Genomic DNA, 16,398 nt, shown 5'->3' with positions numbered 1-16,398 from the left:
TATTTAAATGGTGTTCAACTGCAGATCCACAGGGCTTTGGTGGACTCACGCTTGAGCTGATGTATACGTTGGGTGATGGTTCTCCTTGCTAGCTATTTTTTCAGACATACTGTAATTTAAATATTAACATGAGTGTCTTGTTGTAAATTCACAGAAAACTTAATGATGTTCAAATCCTCAGGAATCAAGAACTAACCATAACATTATCAGTCCTAATTAGATTTTGTAAAAGACAGCAAGTTTGTTATCTCACTTGAGGGGTCTCCTTCCCCAGCTCTAATAGAATACAATATGTGTAATCAGATATTAATAAATATAATTTCAAAATTGTCCTTCCCTTGGGTGTTTATAGCCAAAATCGATTTATCTCCAGCCAGTGAGTTTCTTGAATGTGTTTTGGTGGCAGTGTGGAACTGAGGACTGAACCTAGATAGCAGTGTGCTCCTGAGCAGTGCTCCACCCTGGAACCAGGAGTGTATGCTAACCTTTCTTAGATTCCCTGACATAAAATATGTGCAGTCTCTTTTTAAAGAAGTAAACGTATGCACATAAGCAAAGGCGTTTAAGTAAGAATTGGGATTGCATGTCTGTGTATCCCAGATAAAGAATTTTCCTTTCCTTTATAGGTAAGTGAACATTCACAGGTTGATATTCTTTTTTTGGTTTGTTTTCGTTTTGGAGACAGAGTTTCTCTGTGTAGCCCTAGCTGTCCTGGAACTTTCTCTGTAGACCAAGCTGGCCTTGAACTCACCGGGATCTCCACCTGCCTCCGCCTCTCAAGTGCTGGGATTAAAGGTGTGCGCCACCAATGCCTGGCCAGGTTGATACTGCTGACTAAAAAGACACCCACATGCAGTTACTTTCTTTCCTAATCCTGGAAAGGGAGTTTCTGTGACATGTTAGTGTTAACTCTTGTCCATTCACAAACAGGAATTGTTCTCAAATCATAATAAGCAGGGCTTTTATTTTCCCTTAGAGTCTTGCTCTCTGTAGCTCAGCCTGGCGTTAAACTTACAGTGCTGTTGCCTTGGTGCCCACGTGCTGGGGTTACAGGTATGTACGACCATACCCAGCTGGGGTGGAGACAGTGGAGTCAGGATGTTAAATCCTGTTGAAGCCTATGGTAGAGAAATGCCTACTTGCTGCCTCTTTTTCTTATGCAGTGCTACACTGATAGAATGGAGGTGTGGGAATGCTGCCACACGTGCTCCTGCGCTGGGGTGAAGAATCACAAGAGTTGTTCAGCTGTAGTTTAAAATAATTCTCTTTCCAGAATTATGTGACAGATATTTCAGACTCCAGGTCTTTATTTAGGGACCTTTTTGCACTACATTTTTTTTTTAACCAATGCCTTACAACATTAGAAAGTTTAATAGGATTATTAAAAAATGAAAGGATGCTAGAGTAAGTAGAAATTAAGCAAAGTCATGAGACTTGGTCGTGGTGATAGCAAAGCTCAAGCTGAGCGTCTACACAGTAAGCACATGTGGTTGACTGTATAAACATCAGGCTGGTAGACTGCCCTCCATGTCAGTGCGCGGCCCTTTACCATTTGCCTCCTGGATATCTTCAGTTCCCGTAGTGAAAGTGCAATCAAGAATATAGAGGAAATTACATTTCAGTTCATACAGATATGATACCATAATTTTAGAACATGTTTAAGAACTACAAATACATTTAAAGATCTGTGTGTAGTGAAATATTTTTAGTAAGGCTCCCATTAAGGTGACAGAGATTAAAACAGCCATAAGCACGATCTATATTAAACACATAATTTAATCTTTGGAAAATTTACACAAAAGGTAATGAAGCTCTAAAAAAATACTTATTGCTGGTGTTAGAATTCTCTTCAAAATCAATTGAGGCCATTGGATAGTGCTTTGTGTCTGAGGTTATGCACGTAGCACATAGTGGGTGGCTGAGCATAGACTCTGGAGCCAGATGTTCAGCTCTCGGCTTGTCTAGAAGCCTCCAGCAGGAATGGGAACAGTGCTGCTTCCATTTATCATTAAGGTAGGTGTGAGGGGATTTAAAAACCCATAACACTATATATATATATATATGTATATGATTTATTCAACAGTGTTTAATCTTTTTTTTTTTTTTTGGAGACAGGGTTTCTCTGTGTAGCCTTTGCTGTCCTGGACGCACTGTGTAGACCAGACTGGTCTCGAACTCACAGCGATTTGCCTGCCTCTGCCTCCCGAGTGCTAGGATCAAAGGCGTGCGCCACCATGCCTGATTAGTGTTTAATGAATCTGAATAAAACGTAACCTAAAGAAGGCAGTCTGAAGGTGAAGGCCAGCCCCACACTGGGAATGGACATCGGCAGCTTCTACAAAAGTCCTCCTCTCCTTTCAGTGGGCACACGGTGATCTTCGTGTGCTTTTAGTGCATTAGTGTGAGTGTGGTAAGGTGAGACAGAGGACCTATCTGAGTCCCACTCTCACCACCTACCTTGAGAAGTCCGCACAGTGGCTCTACCTCCTGTGGGGTCTGGTGGTCATCTGTCCTGCTTTTCACACCTATTTTCCCAAGTAATACAGTTGAGTTAATGAAATGGTCCAGTCTGAGTCTGTGCCTTCAGTTCAGTATTCTCAAGTTCTTTCATGTTGATCCATAGCTATAGTTTTCCTTCTCTCAAATCTGGTTACATGCATGCCGATATTTTTGTTGTTTTTTCTTCTGTTGATAATAACTGGGTTTCTGTATCTAGTATGATTATGTTCAGACATGCTCTGTGCTGGGACAGGTGGATTTTGGATTGCACTGTAGAACATGGAACTGACCCCCATGCCTTTTGTGGGTAAGATCCACTGCTTCATTCCTGCCATCTCTTACATTTGTGGCTTCCGCTTCTTGGCTACTTGTTTCCAAGCCCTTGTAAGCTACGAAATCTTTCATTTTATGTGTTTAGGTACTTGGTCTTGTATGTTTGGTTGCCTTTGCTCAGCTAATATTTCATTCTGTCATGGCCTTTGGGTAGTTTCAATATAGTCTTTTGTTTAGCTGAGGGCGTGAATGGCTTATTTAACCAGTCTGTGTAGTGCTTTAGTGGGTCTTGCAGTGTGTAGACTAGGAATTGAACTTGTTCAGGATAGGTAGCTGCTAATGCCTCTGAGCCAAAGCCCCAGTGGGCTGCTTTAGTCTGCAGCTTAGCTGTCACTGAACTTCGTCTCCTTAAGCCCTCACTGAGAAGCTGTGAGCAAGGAAAGCTTAGATGAGAGAACTGTAGACTTAGAGTTTTCACTAACCTACTTTAGGGCTCTTAAATGCCTTTATCTCCTTTTCAAACCCCCAACCCTAGGTAGGAGAGAACGAGGGTTAGAAGGGGGAAAACAGGACGTAGACCTCTTTACTACTTCTGGCTGGGAAGCGCTGTCGGGTTCTTTATGGGGCTGTGCCACTCTGAGTGTCATCAGCAAACGCAGCAGGCACCCCTCCTCCGTCAGTCTCCCTGAGGCTCTCCTTTTTATGCCCTTCAGAGTCCTCAGAATTCAACTAACTCCAGCTAGCAAAGTCCATATCCCTGCAGGAGGCACTTATCAGCTGTGGACAAACTACAGCCCAAACTAAAATCCCACCCTTGGGATTAAAACAAAAATATCTGAGTTTACAAAGAAACCAAAACTTCCATGACACAGAACAGTTGTGCTACAGAAACGTATAAGGTATTTGTGAACTAATTTTAAGCTATATAATTTCAGATTAATTTAGGCCAGCTTGCTGGATTTGATGCACATATCAAAAGGGTAGGTCCTCCTAACCTTTCATGTTTATCCTAGTTTTGGGTGGTAAATAGGTTTTTTCATCATCTCTTTCTTTGTGGTTTATGCACTTGTAAGAGTTGTGTGTGAGCATATCTGCACTTGAGAAGTTTGTTTGGTGTCTTCTTTTGCTCTCCACTTTATTGAGAAAGGTTCTCTAACTAAAATGGACCTTACTGATTATTGGAGTTACAGAGGACTTAAATTGGATGGCCAGCAGCCTCATCTCAGGTCCTTTTACTTGCACAGCAAGCACTTTACCCTCGGAGCCAGCTCTCTAGCCCCTATGTTTTTTGAGACAAAATTTTGTTGTTTAGCCCAGGCTGGCCTTAAACTCATCCTCCTTCAGCCCCAAGTACTGGAAATGTAGGTGTGCCACTGTCACTGATAGCTGGAGATTCAGTCAGAAGCAGGACTGCAAGGCCAGCCTGGGCCACATAGCAAGACTTTCATTTTCTTCTAGGGATGGTCTATAAATTAACCACAGTAAGCAAAGAAAGAGATGGAACAGTAATTTTTAATGCTAAATTATTACAAAGATAGGTTGTTGAAGTTGGTTACAATTAAGTATGCTGCATGATCTCAAGATCTTTATCTCTGTTTCATAATTAGGAATGGTAGGAAATTGGTCTCCAGGAACCAGAAACATCAGGGTAGAAGCTGGAACTTCACATCGAGCCCACAGCCAGCTGAGCTTCAAGTGAGCTTTTGTAAAATTAATTGGTCCCTTTGAGGAAGTTCTGGCTCAGAAGAAACAGGAACTAGTAGAGCTGTCCCTTGCTCACAATGACTAGCCATGAAAAGTAGCCACATCTAAGAAGACCTGAAGCTTTTAAGTGGAAGCTGGTTCAGGAAGGTTCTGTTGTGAAGATTTACTGTCTGCTAGTGTTGTGAGACCAAATTGCATAGCAGTGCCATGAGGTCCAGATGTGAGACCAGTTGGTTATAAATACACAATCTTCAGAATGATAGGCACTTAAAAACTAAGTAAATACAAAAATAGATCATATTAATAGGAGCTATTTAGTACTTAACATTGTAAATCCAGGGCTTTGCCATTTTAAAAAAAGGATTCTAGAAACAAGTGATGCCATCCAAATAAAGTGAACAATGCATTTTTGTAGCTCACATTCTGGGTACCCAACAGTACAGTCTGAAGCAAAGACTTACCACAGAGCACCTAAAATAACATTTTTAGATGGGCAGTCACGCTGTCACTCATTTCTTACTGTTTCCCTCCCAAGTTTCTGTGCCAAGGCATCCAAGGGTACAGTCCACACGAGACTGTCGGTGCTCTAAAATCAGGTCAGTGTGCCTGTACGTCAGAGAAGGTGAAAACCCCTTAAGGAGATGGCTCTCCTTCCCGTGCGCTCTGACCCCAGGTGCCCAAATGAGTTATGCTTCAGATTCTGCGCCTCTGTTTTCACTTGGACTTCCGCCAGTGCCATCTGGTTGATCGGTTAACAGTACATATTTTCCATCATTGGTTAGTGGTATAGACAGCATTAATCGAGCCAATGCTTCTGGATCCTGAAGTTAAGAGAGTTAAGAGACGGGGGAGAAAGAAAAAGCTTAAGATGCACTTCAACCCCCTGTGCTGTAGCCCCTGACTCTAGTCTCTGGGCTGTCATCTGAAGACATGCAAAGGGGTTACTCTACATCTAAGCTGCTTTCCTCTTGGCCAAAGCATGACTAATGCATCCAGTCTGTGATCTCTTCCTGGGTCTATAGGGCAACACAGAGCTTGTCATCTACATCTTTAATCTCCCTTTTTGTTTTTCTTCTTGTATTGTGTATCAGGATTTGGCAAAAGCTCTGCAGGACCCCACTCTGCACAGCTGTCCTCATACTGCTCAGGGCTGCTTTTCTACAGCCATTGAGTTTAGTAGTCAGATTGCAACAAACCTACATGGCAAGGATGTGCACTTCTGACCCAGACCCTCACATTCTAACCTGCGGGCCTTCCTGCTCTCTTGGGCGGACAGAAGCTTAAAAATGAAGCTTCTTTGATGAATAAAAGATTATAAGATGTTGAATAACATGGAGGGGGGGTCTCAGTCTCTGTTGTTGTCTAGTGGACCCCTGCTAGTGGTTGTGAGTACTTGGTGGTGGTGGTGGGGCTGTTGTTCTTCCAGACAGGGTTTCTCTGTGTAGCCTTGGTTGTCCTGGACTCACTTTGTAGACCAGGCTGGCCTCGAACTCACAGCGATATGCCTGACTGCCTTCTGAGTGCTGGGATTAAAGGTGTGCGCCAAAGGCGTGCACCATCATGCACTGCTGATCCTTATTAAGTTTGTACCTTAATTTTAAAGAGAAGAACTCTAGCCAGCTTGAATGCAAGCAAGAAAGTTAGTAGAGTGAGGCTGCAGCAGTGCTGTTCAGTGAGGAAAGGCACGGTACTAGACGAAGAGTCACTTGAGCATACTGATCTCGTTAGAGAGCTTGAGAGAAATCCCAAAGGAGCACAGAGCATCAGTTTTCTTTTTGAGACTCTGACTGTGTCTACAAATGTCTTGGTTATTGAACCAGTGCTAAAATGAAGCTTACCTTTTGAACCTCAATAATTTCTTTTCCCAAATTAATGGCATAACATATCTATAAAAGACAAGAAAAATCATGTTTGGCAAAGGTAAAAAAGCATATATCAACATTATAGAAAACGATGTGATCTGAGGAGCATGGTGACGCAACTGCCTGCTCACACCCAGATGGGGAGATAGGGCCTGGCTGCAGGAGCCTTGTTCAAAGGTAGTGTTACGGCATACAGACGTAGTTCAGGAAGACCCAAGTTCACCACTGCTTACAATTCTCAGAGGACCCCCCCCACACACACCCCGCATGTTCATATACACAGTGCAAAAATAAATACGCAATGAAAGGATGGACTGTCTTTGATAAATTCTATAACAGTTTTGATGTTCTTTCCTTATTTATGTTTAAAATTCACTTTACATCCCAATCATAGCCCCACTCCCACAGTCCTGAGAGAAGGGGAGCCCTTCTCCCCTACCAACTAACCGTAGCCTGTCAGGTCTCATCAGGGACTGCCCGAGTCCTCTTCCTCTGTGGCCTGGTAAGGTACCCTGCCAGAGTTAAGTGACCAATGTGCAGGTAACAGAGGCCATGGCAGGGACAGCCCCTGCTCCTCTTACTAGGGAACCTCAATAGAAACTGAGCTGCCTATTGGCTACATCTGAGCAGGGGGCCTAGGTCTTCTCTATGCTTGGCCTTGTTTGGTGCATCAATCTTTGCTGGGCCCCCTGGACCCAGATTTGTTGATTCTGTGGGTCTTGTGGAGCTCTTGTCACCTCCAGGTCCTTCTGTCCCCCAACTCTTCCATAAGATTCCCTGCACTCTGCGAAGTTTGGCTGTAAGATTCAGCTTCTTTGAGCTGCTGCTGGGTGGAGTCTTTCAGAGGACATCTATGGTAGGCTCCAGTCCTGTACCCTCTTCAACTGCTTCCAGTGTCTATTTGATTTTCCTTCTATTTTTTGTTTTTTCGAGACAGGGTTTCTCTGTGTAGCCTTGGCTGTCCTTGACTCGCTTTGTAGACTGGCCTCGAACTCAAAGCAATCTACCTGCCTCCCAAGTACTGGGATTAAAAGGCGTGCGCCACCATGGCCTGGCGCCCTTCTATTATGTGTGTTCTTAAGATTTCTTTATTATTATGTATACAATGATCTATCTGCATGTATACCTGCAGGCCAGAAAGGACATCATATCACATTATAGATGGTTGGGAGATACCATGTGGTTGCTGGGAATCAAACTCAGGACATCTGGAGGACCAGTCAGTGACCTTAACCTCTGAGCCATCTCTCTAGCCCTCTAATGTGTTAATTTCTTTAAAACTGGTTCTTAACCTCTGGGTCAAGACCCTTTGGGGGTTGAACAACCATTACACAGGGTCACCTAAGACCATCTGATCATAACAGTTAACAAAATTACAGTTATGAAGTAGCGACGTTGTATTAAAGGGTTGCAGCATTAGGAAGGTTGACAACCACTGCTTTAAAGAACAAATTAAAGTGCTTTTTAGCATTTCATGATACCAAACATACTTAGTTATTAGGATTGTTAACCTTTCAGTGGGGCCTTCTTAGAAGGTATTACTGTTTGAGTGTATGGATGGTGGCAGGAGTAATTACCCAGTTAGACATTCAGATGCATAGTGACAATCTCAAGCCTTATCAACTGGGTGTAGTGGCAGTCCTGTCATCCAACACTCAGGGAGGCAGAGGCAGGCGGATCTCTGAGTTCCAGGCCAGCCTGGTCTACAAAGCGAGTCCAGGACAGCCAGGACTACACAGAGAAACCCTGTCTCAAAACAAAACACAAAAGCAAAAATAGCCTTATTAGGGGTGTGGGGTGGGGCAGGGGAGCAGATGGACAGACACAGACAAAGTACCTTTTCTCCTTCTGAGTTGCTTTCAAAAATATATGTGCTCAGAGACTCTTCTCCTGTGGATTCCGGCACTCGGATGACAAAGCCAACTAGTCTTTTGTTTTCTTGATGAGCAGCAAATTGTGTAACACTGGTAAGTTCAAACTTTTGGGGGGGGGGCGAGGTAGTGGGGGAAGAGACAGGACAGGGGGATAGAATGAATAATCACACAACTGGAATTTAAAAAACAAAATTATTTTCTATTGAAAAGTTGAAGGCTGTGCTATAGGGGGATGGAACGCTCATGTAACCTGGCAAACAATCCTGTGCCTAGGCTGGTCCCCGGGGGACAGAGGAGAGCTGAGGTGTGATAAAATGAAGATGTAGCAGGTACTTACACAGGCCCTTGACACTTGAGTCTGAGGATCTATTAACCTGAAATTGTAAGAGACTCATTATCACACACACGGTGGGCAGACTTACATCTCAGAAGAGTTTATAGATGCTCATCATGAAACACACAGATTCCCCCGTGTGGAACATGGCCTGGCCGAGGGGAAGATGAGACAGTCCTGTGTGAGCCTGTGCTGTGGTTTCTGCCTGTGCTGAACCAGTGCTAATGCCCAAGGTACCTGGCGTAGAAGATTCCATAGCAAACGGGAACAGTAAGTCCTCGTGTGGCTTCTCTGGTTCTCACGTACAACATGATGTCGTGCGTGGCCTTCGCTTCCATACAGATACTCATTATAACAACCTTAACTGCCCTGGAGTGCTAAAACAGCTTATCCGGAGTGGTGAGAGAACAGTGAAGGGTTTTGACTAAACTCTGTATGTGTGGCTATGACTCCAAGGCCATTAAGGGAGATGGGATGGCTCAGTGGATAACTCACTTGCTCTGGGTTAAAGCTGGGGCTGGGAGCTTCTGGCTCATTGAGACCTAAGGTAGTGAGCAGTAGCAGCAGATGTCTTTATGTGGCCTCCACACATGCCCAAGGGGCACACTACACACCTAAAATAATACATTTTGAATGCTTGTTTTTTAATGTTTGAAGTATTGTCTGATAATGCGGATGTATCTTGGCCTGCACTAGAGAATCTGCTACTACTGTAAACAGATACACTTCTGTCATGTGTTTCAGGAGTTAAAGTTGACATATGGAATCATACTTATTATTGAAGGACTGACTCATATTCTCTGTTGTTAATTTCTAAAAATAGTGCTCTGCAATGACAGCATAGCATTGGTATCATTACAGACAGTCCAGGTTGGACATTGCTAACCTGAAAACCACCACAGTGAGAAATTCCAGACTATAAAACCTGATATCTGGTGCAAGAATATTAAAAATATTTTGCATAGGAACTATATGTATAAGGTACAAATGAAATAATTTTTATGTGTAAAATTGGGCCCCCACCTCTAGGATATATATAAAAATTTGGGGAAAAAAAAAAAAGTCAGGAAGCCTGCTGGTCCTAAGCAATTCCAGTAAGGAATACCCAATCTATATTCACTAATAACCGGAATCTTACGACAGGGTTCTTGTAGGCTTCTGTCCTCCTGCCTAGTCTCCCATGTGCTGGGATCACATACTGCACCCACCCAGTCCTCTAGCACCAACATTCCAGGTGGGTAAATTCTCCTTCCCCAGGGAATCAGGTCAACGTCTGAAGGGAACTGCATGTACCTCAGCGTTTGACTGGTCACCATCAGGTGGGATTCCGTCGTGCGGAAGATGTTGTGAATAGCTCGAGCGGCCAGCACTTGTCTCATTGCTTCATAGATCACTTCGGTAGTGCTGTCTGTCTTAACTGCCATTGAGCCCAAAAAGCGAACGATGAACATCTGCTGCAACAGAGAGTCTGCAAGAGACATGCGCCACTCAGGGTCACGCACCCGCGGTGATGTCCTGCCAGCAGCAGCAGCCTGCGAGCAGTGAAGACCTGGGGCTCACTTTCTACCCCAAGTTTTCAGCATGGCTTTAACAAGCCCAGCATTATGAAAGCTCTGTCTGACTCTTTAGTGTCTGTCTGTCTGTCTCAGACGGAAAGACTTGTTTTCCCAGCTGTAAGATGAGAATGGAGACAGCAGGTGGCACCTTGTTACTGAGTCTCAATGAGCATTTCCCACTAGCTCCCAGAAACCGACTGGGCCGCACTTACCCATACACAGAGCCAAAGTGACATTCCACAAACTAACAGCAGACTCAAGCAGTTTGCTCATTGTAAAGACTGCCAGTGTGCGTGCGTGCGTGCGTGCGTGCGTGCGTGCGTGCGTGCGTGCGTGCGTGCGTGTGTGTGTATGTGTGTCTTTGACACCTGCTACCCACAAGTGGTCAGAGTGGACCCAGGGCTTTGTGCAAGTGTTCTAGCCCTGGGTTACATCCCTAGCTCTCAGAAGTTGCCCAGGCTGGGCTCGGACTTAAGCTGTAACCCAAGCAAGTCATAAACTTGAGGCTTTTTAACTTTTAAGCTAACTCTTCCATCCATTCATTCATTCAATGTGTATTGGTGTTTTGCCTGCATGTATGTTAGTAGGCCACGTGCATGCAGTGCCCTGGTGAGCCAGAAGAGGGCATCAGTCCTCCTGGAACTGAAATTAGAGCTGCTTGTCAGCCACCATGTGGGCACTGAGCCCAGGTCTTCTGTAAGAGCAGCTAGCCCACTTAACCATTGAGCCATCTCTCCGTACCCACACATGATCCTCGTTTCCCAAAGAGCTGCTATTACAGGTTGGATGATGGCACAATCTGACAACACTGAGCAACAACTGAAAGGTGATTAAAAGACCCCATCGGTTAAGAATGAGCCTCTTTCCCCACCCTTTGTTTAAAGAAATACAGTGTTAAAAACATTGTATGACATGTTACAAATGGTAACTTTTTGTGATATGTAATGGGCCTTTTTCTTTTTCTTTCAAGTCAGGGTTTCTCTGTATAGCCCTGGCTGTCCTGGAACTTGCTGCATAGATCAGGCAGGCTTTGAACTCAGAGATCTCCCTGCCTCTGTGTCCTGATTGCTGGGGATTAAAGGTGTGCGCCACCATGCACAGGTCTAGGGTTACTTTTACATAAAGTATTTTTATTTATTTGAGGAAGGGTCATGCTACATAGACAAGGTTGGTCTTGAACTCAGTGACTCCTATCTCAGTCTTTCTATTCTGGGATTATTAGGCCTATCACACCCAGCTGAACCTTAAATTCTGTGTGGACTGTGCAAAGTCAGCTACGTATATGGAGCTATCTAGAGCCAGTTTTAAAGCAAGTTGTTAATAAAACAACAAAACCTTACTTACCCAAGCCCTTTTTTAAAAGCTTAATTTAATTTTATGTGTATAAGGTCTTTCTTGCATGTATGTGTATGTGCCTGTGGAAGCCAGAGACGGTGTCAGATCCCAGAACTGGAGTTAGAGGCAGTTTATATAGGTGCTGGAGAATACTAAATGTGCTTAACTGCTCAGTTCTCTCTCGCCACATTTATGCAAATTTAAAATAGAATTTTATGTGTACCTGTGAGTACCTTTCTACGCATGTGCACCTGTGCAGCCTGGTGCATGCAGCAGCCAGAATCATCCGGTGCTAGGGTCACAAATGGTTGTGAGCTGCCATGTGGTAATGGGAATTGAACTCCACCTCATGTCCTCAGTGGTAGCTGGGGACTGGTGAGCCACCTCTCCAGCCATCTCCTCCTGTAAATTCTAAAGTAGTACTAAGCCTGAGGGGACTCAGTAGGGAGAGCTCCCTTCTAGTAAGAGCCTGAGATTCCCATCAGGAAGCTGGAGTAGAGTTCCTGGGAGTGCTTCCTTACTGAAACTGCCCTGTTTCCAAAAGCTATATCACTGAATCAGGCCTTGAATTAATTCCCTGATCCTCCTGTCATCTTCCCTAATGATGGGTTATAGATGCTTGCTACACCTTAGCTACCAAAGTTCTGTTGTAATTATGGCCATTTTTTTTTCTTCCTCTTTGAAAATCTGCTTTATTGGGATATAGTAACAGATTTAGATTTGATAGTATTTCTGGGCAGGAACTTCAAAGAGGGCATGTTATGGCGAAAGCTAAGACACCTTAAACACCTTCCTTTTGTCCAGGTTTTCATGGAAAAAGCGGGAGGGTCAAATCTGAATTCTTATGCTGCACCTTAGCTCTAGCACATGGCTTCTCACCTTCAGGGGCCAAAGAGAGCGTGAAACCGGGCACATACCTTCCGCTTCAGGGAACGACTCGTCCTCCGTTTCACCAAAAGGGTTGATGCGCCTAGGGGAACAGCCAGAGGTCACAGTCCTGACAGTGGCAGCTAACAAGATGCTTAGCACTTGAACTCTTAGTCAGGTTATCACAGCAGCGGTCTTTGGTGGTGAGTAAAGACAGACACACTGGCTTTCGTTTTCTCGAGACAGCTACCTCTCAGGTCATACCTGCTGCCTCTGTTCTGGTCAAGGAATTCTGTTGCAGGAAGTACAATATCAAATTGAATGGGTGTCCCAGGTTCTATCAGTTCCTCTGTTTCAGGAATGCTAGCTGTTGCTTTGGGAACAATCTTGTCATTTTCTGTGTCGGAATTTTTCACGTTTTGACTAAAATGTGAAAAAAAAAAATTCAACAAATTTAGCCAGTTGTTTAATGCTGATGTGACTTACATATTGAAATACAAGGGAGCCTTCAACCAGTACATTCTACAAAACAAGCCCTCCTCAGGGTCACATCCTTGTCTAGAACCCTTCACCTCTTCCATACCGAGAGCCCCCTGTTGCTCAACACTGGGCGGTGTTAGGATTTACATATTAACCCCTCTCCCTTAGAGATGTTTTGGGGTTTTCTGAGTGAGGATACAGCCAGCTCACACACACTGACACATAGTAGGTACTGAAAACATGTTAGCCAAAAGAAAAATACGAGACCCAGCATTTCATTCCAACTTGGTTATAATTTCCTGAAAATCTCCTCTCCACTCACTACGTCCACTGCTTGAGAGAGACACCAAACGCCACGTGTTCCTTGTTTCTGTAAAGCTCAATTCTGACGCTTTCCCAACTACCCAATGCACCAGCTCCAATCACACCTCTATCCAGCTGTTCCTGCCCTGCTGAGTGGTGGGATAGTTCTCAGTAGGTCACAGTGTTAGGACCCACTGTGCCCGTTAGTACGGCGCATGAGCCTAGAGACAGCACCCACCAACAAAGGTATAGTCTGTCCTAACTATCCTGTTTCTTTTCTCTCTCAAGGTTAGAATGCTGTCATTTAACTTTACTCTTTGAAAATCTCTTTTATGGTACAGTGCAAACTGCTTTGAAGGGCATGGAATGTCACAGCATTTCCATTCCTTACAGTCAGGACCATAAAAAGCCCTCAATGATCTTTTCACTTGATATTTTTACATCGACATTTTCTGGTTTCTCAAACATGACATAACTGAATACTGTATGGAAACTGCAACTGCTGCTTGACAGATGTCTATCCTGTGAAATGTAGGTAGAAGCACAGTGCCCGCCGACCTATCCAGTTCATTTTATGATGATGCAGGATTATTTTTGTACACCTAGTTCTGTTGCCTCTTAATCCCCCCAGCCTTGTCCTACTTACTGCCTGTTATTCCTGAACAGGAATTACCAAGCTTTTTACAATGACTCAAACCTATCTGGTAACCTTACCTACCATTCTTTCTCATGGACCCAATGCCAAGTGCATGAACCCTAAGAGCCTATACAATTAAGAGTTTTCTTAGGACTTCCTTCTAGGCCATTAAGTATTTTAGAACATCTGATGGAGTTCTTTCTACCATGCCACTAAAAGACAGTAGATCTTGATTTTAATATGCCCCTTGATGCTAGTGACACAACAAAAAGACAGCCCTTTACTACCTAACTGACCACTTGAGATAAAGGTAGGAGTTCTAGAACACATCTTTAAGCAGTATTCAAAGGAAAAGCTATGTCATGAAAATGTTCTGTTTAGGAAAACAGCAGAGCCAGACGTGATAGAGATTGCCTAGAACCCCAGCACTTGGGAATCCGAGGCCCGCCCAGGTGAGCTCATGGGCCTCCCTCCCTCCCCACACACCCCGCTCCAACAAGACAGCAAACAGACAGACAGCCAAATACTCAATGCTAATAAGTGACTGATAGACTTATTAGAGAATTATAGAAATGCTATCATGTAAGTGAAAACTTAGACGCACATATGAAAGTGTGAGTGTGCAGAGAACGCTTAGCATGGACACTCAGAAGGTGACTGTTTACGGTGCTGTGATGCTAACAGAAGGTGCAGAAGGGCCCACGGTGCACGTCTGTGCTGCACTAGGAGCCTGGCCCAGTGAAGCTGCACAGGGCTTTTGCAGTCAGGTCTGAGTACTGGCTCCCCACGCGCTCTGTGCTATGAAGGTGGACATAGTGCCACCTTTGCTGGCCACAGCTGCTGCTTCTGTTGCACAGGGTGCACTGGAAGCCGGGGAGGGTTGTGAGGGTTAGGAACAGCTCATTTCAAGTTTCTAATTCAGTTTTACTCCACAAAAGCTAGTTTTCCCTGTCCTTAGTTACCTAGAGCAGGAGCTTTCTTGTTTCTTCCCAAAGCTTGTAATTGGTGTCACCGCCTGAAGAGCCGTCTGGTTCAGCTTGATGGCTACTGCCTACACGTAAGCCACAGGAGACATGCTCAGTCCAGGAAGGGGCGCCTACCTTGCAGTGGAGTGCAGGCAGCTGCTAATTACCTCTGGGTTGTCCGTCAGGTAGATCTGCCTGGAGATGTTGTTTATTGCACATATCCACTGTGGAGAACATTAGAAAGAACACAGAATCAGTCCCGGTTGCTCACACACGGGGACAGAGGAGACGGACAAAGCTTTACCTCTTCATATTCCTTCCTGCTCTCTGCTTGGAGAATTAGTCCCCTGAAACAAACAAGATGTGTCAATGCTTCCCAGGGCTCAGGGACCAAGGAATGGTCACCACAGCAGCTTGACACCAGGAAAGCAGCATGCTGGGAGGGAAGGGCAGTGGGGCCGTAGGCCTGGCTCCTGCACCAGTGCACTATGTCATCTCTGGGCCTCTGCGCTCTCCTGTGTGAGTGAAGTTGGACTTGGGCCATCTGGCCTGTGACTGGAGTGAGGACTGCCCTGATGCTCTCTTAGATGACCGAAGCACCAGGGCAGTGCTCGCCTCTTCCCCAGCCTTGTATCTAAGAATTTAAAGTGTGTACACCGAAGGCTAAAGGACTCTTCTATCAGTTCCTTGTATCTGTGGCAGAAGGAACACACATGCCACTTCTGTTTTGTATCTGAGGAGACCCAGGCCCAGGGATGTTCAGGAACTATGTGGCACCACTAGAATCTGGGCATCTGAGTTCTGAGTCATTGGCCATTGTTAGAGGAAGGACACTTAGTCCTTCTACTTGCGGAAGGGATGGCCCACCAACTCCCACTATTCCCAGCACCACCCTCCAGGCAGGTCAAGCCTGGGGTATTTCCTTGGACTTGGAACTCTAAACCAGCTGAAAGCACTCCTCTACATGGGAGGGGACCACTGTGATTGGATGTACATGGTAACTATAGGCTACCACATTTTCAGGTGTGACCTCATTGTGCCCAAGGTCCCAAGGTGTGAGGGATAGCATGGCTAAATGACACATGTATAGCAGAATGCACTGCTCACACTTCCTGTTCCTGATATAAACCAGACTTCTTGGACAGTTTCTGCCTGCTGTCATTAGCCTTGTCCCCTAAGAACAAGAGGCACAGCGTTCTCTGATCTCTGCTGGCAAGTATCTGCTTCTACATTTGCCGAATATACCTATGTCATCTCTCTTCCCAAGACATAGCTGGATCCTCACTGGGGCTCCGGGGTAAGGTGAGCTGGATCCCAGTGGTCAGAGGACAAAAAGCCATCCTCTGGAGGCACAAGACCTGGAGTGTGGTCTCTCTCAGGAGGACTGGCACATGGGAACTAGAGCTAGCAGCCCTGTGGGGCACTTCCTACACTGTCCTCCCAAGGAAGAGAAGAGGCATACGGTTTGCCACTGGGCGTGGAGATCTGGAAGCAATATCGACGGTCTTCACAGTCCACCGCCATCACAGAGCAGTTGTCCAAGTCCTGAATCAGGCCCCCAGCCACGGCTCCCCTGGGCTGGCACATGAGGTTCCCGCCTTGGGTGAAGAAGTACAGTCTCTCCCAGGTGGTGGTGACCAGTCCCGTCTTGCTGTGGGAATTGTGTGTGAAGGTCTGTTAGTACTAGGACACAGGAGCCGTGGCTCCAC

General features: G+C 45.1%; 1 protein-coding gene across 2 annotated transcripts in view; it reads right to left on the bottom strand.

Moving 5' to 3' along the window:
* Nucleotides 1–4,418: 4,418 nt before the first annotated feature.
* Appl2 (adaptor protein, phosphotyrosine interacting with PH domain and leucine zipper 2) overlaps nucleotides 4,419–16,398 on the bottom strand; it is a 50,837-nt gene continuing 38,857 nt past the window's right edge. The window contains exons 11-21 of one of the 2 annotated variants that reach the window (XM_051139690.1): nucleotides 16,152–16,340; nucleotides 14,994–15,036; nucleotides 14,857–14,913; nucleotides 14,687–14,775; nucleotides 12,569–12,727; nucleotides 12,355–12,407; nucleotides 9,840–10,014; nucleotides 8,550–8,586; nucleotides 8,176–8,316; nucleotides 6,315–6,362; nucleotides 4,419–5,297 (exon numbers count right to left, since the gene is read on the bottom strand). In XM_051139690.1, coding sequence (XP_050995647.1) covers nucleotides 5,163–5,297; nucleotides 6,315–6,362; nucleotides 8,176–8,316; nucleotides 8,550–8,586; nucleotides 9,840–10,014; nucleotides 12,355–12,407; nucleotides 12,569–12,727; nucleotides 14,687–14,775; nucleotides 14,857–14,913; nucleotides 14,994–15,036; nucleotides 16,152–16,340 — 1,126 coding nt within the window. In that variant the 3' untranslated portion in view covers nucleotides 4,419–5,162. The remainder of the gene's footprint in view (nucleotides 5,298–6,314; nucleotides 6,363–8,175; nucleotides 8,317–8,549; nucleotides 8,587–9,839; nucleotides 10,015–12,354; nucleotides 12,408–12,568; nucleotides 12,728–14,686; nucleotides 14,776–14,856; nucleotides 14,914–14,993; nucleotides 15,037–16,151; nucleotides 16,341–16,398) is intronic. The other variant, XM_051139692.1, reaches the window with a different exon arrangement.

The sequence above is a fragment of the Acomys russatus genome, chromosome 31, assembly GCF_903995435.1.
Source record: "Acomys russatus chromosome 31, mAcoRus1.1, whole genome shotgun sequence".
Lineage (NCBI taxonomy): Eukaryota > Metazoa > Chordata > Mammalia > Rodentia > Muridae > Acomys > Acomys russatus.
Note: the sequence above shows the minus strand (reverse complement) of the source record. Positions and strands in the feature narration are given on the sequence as shown.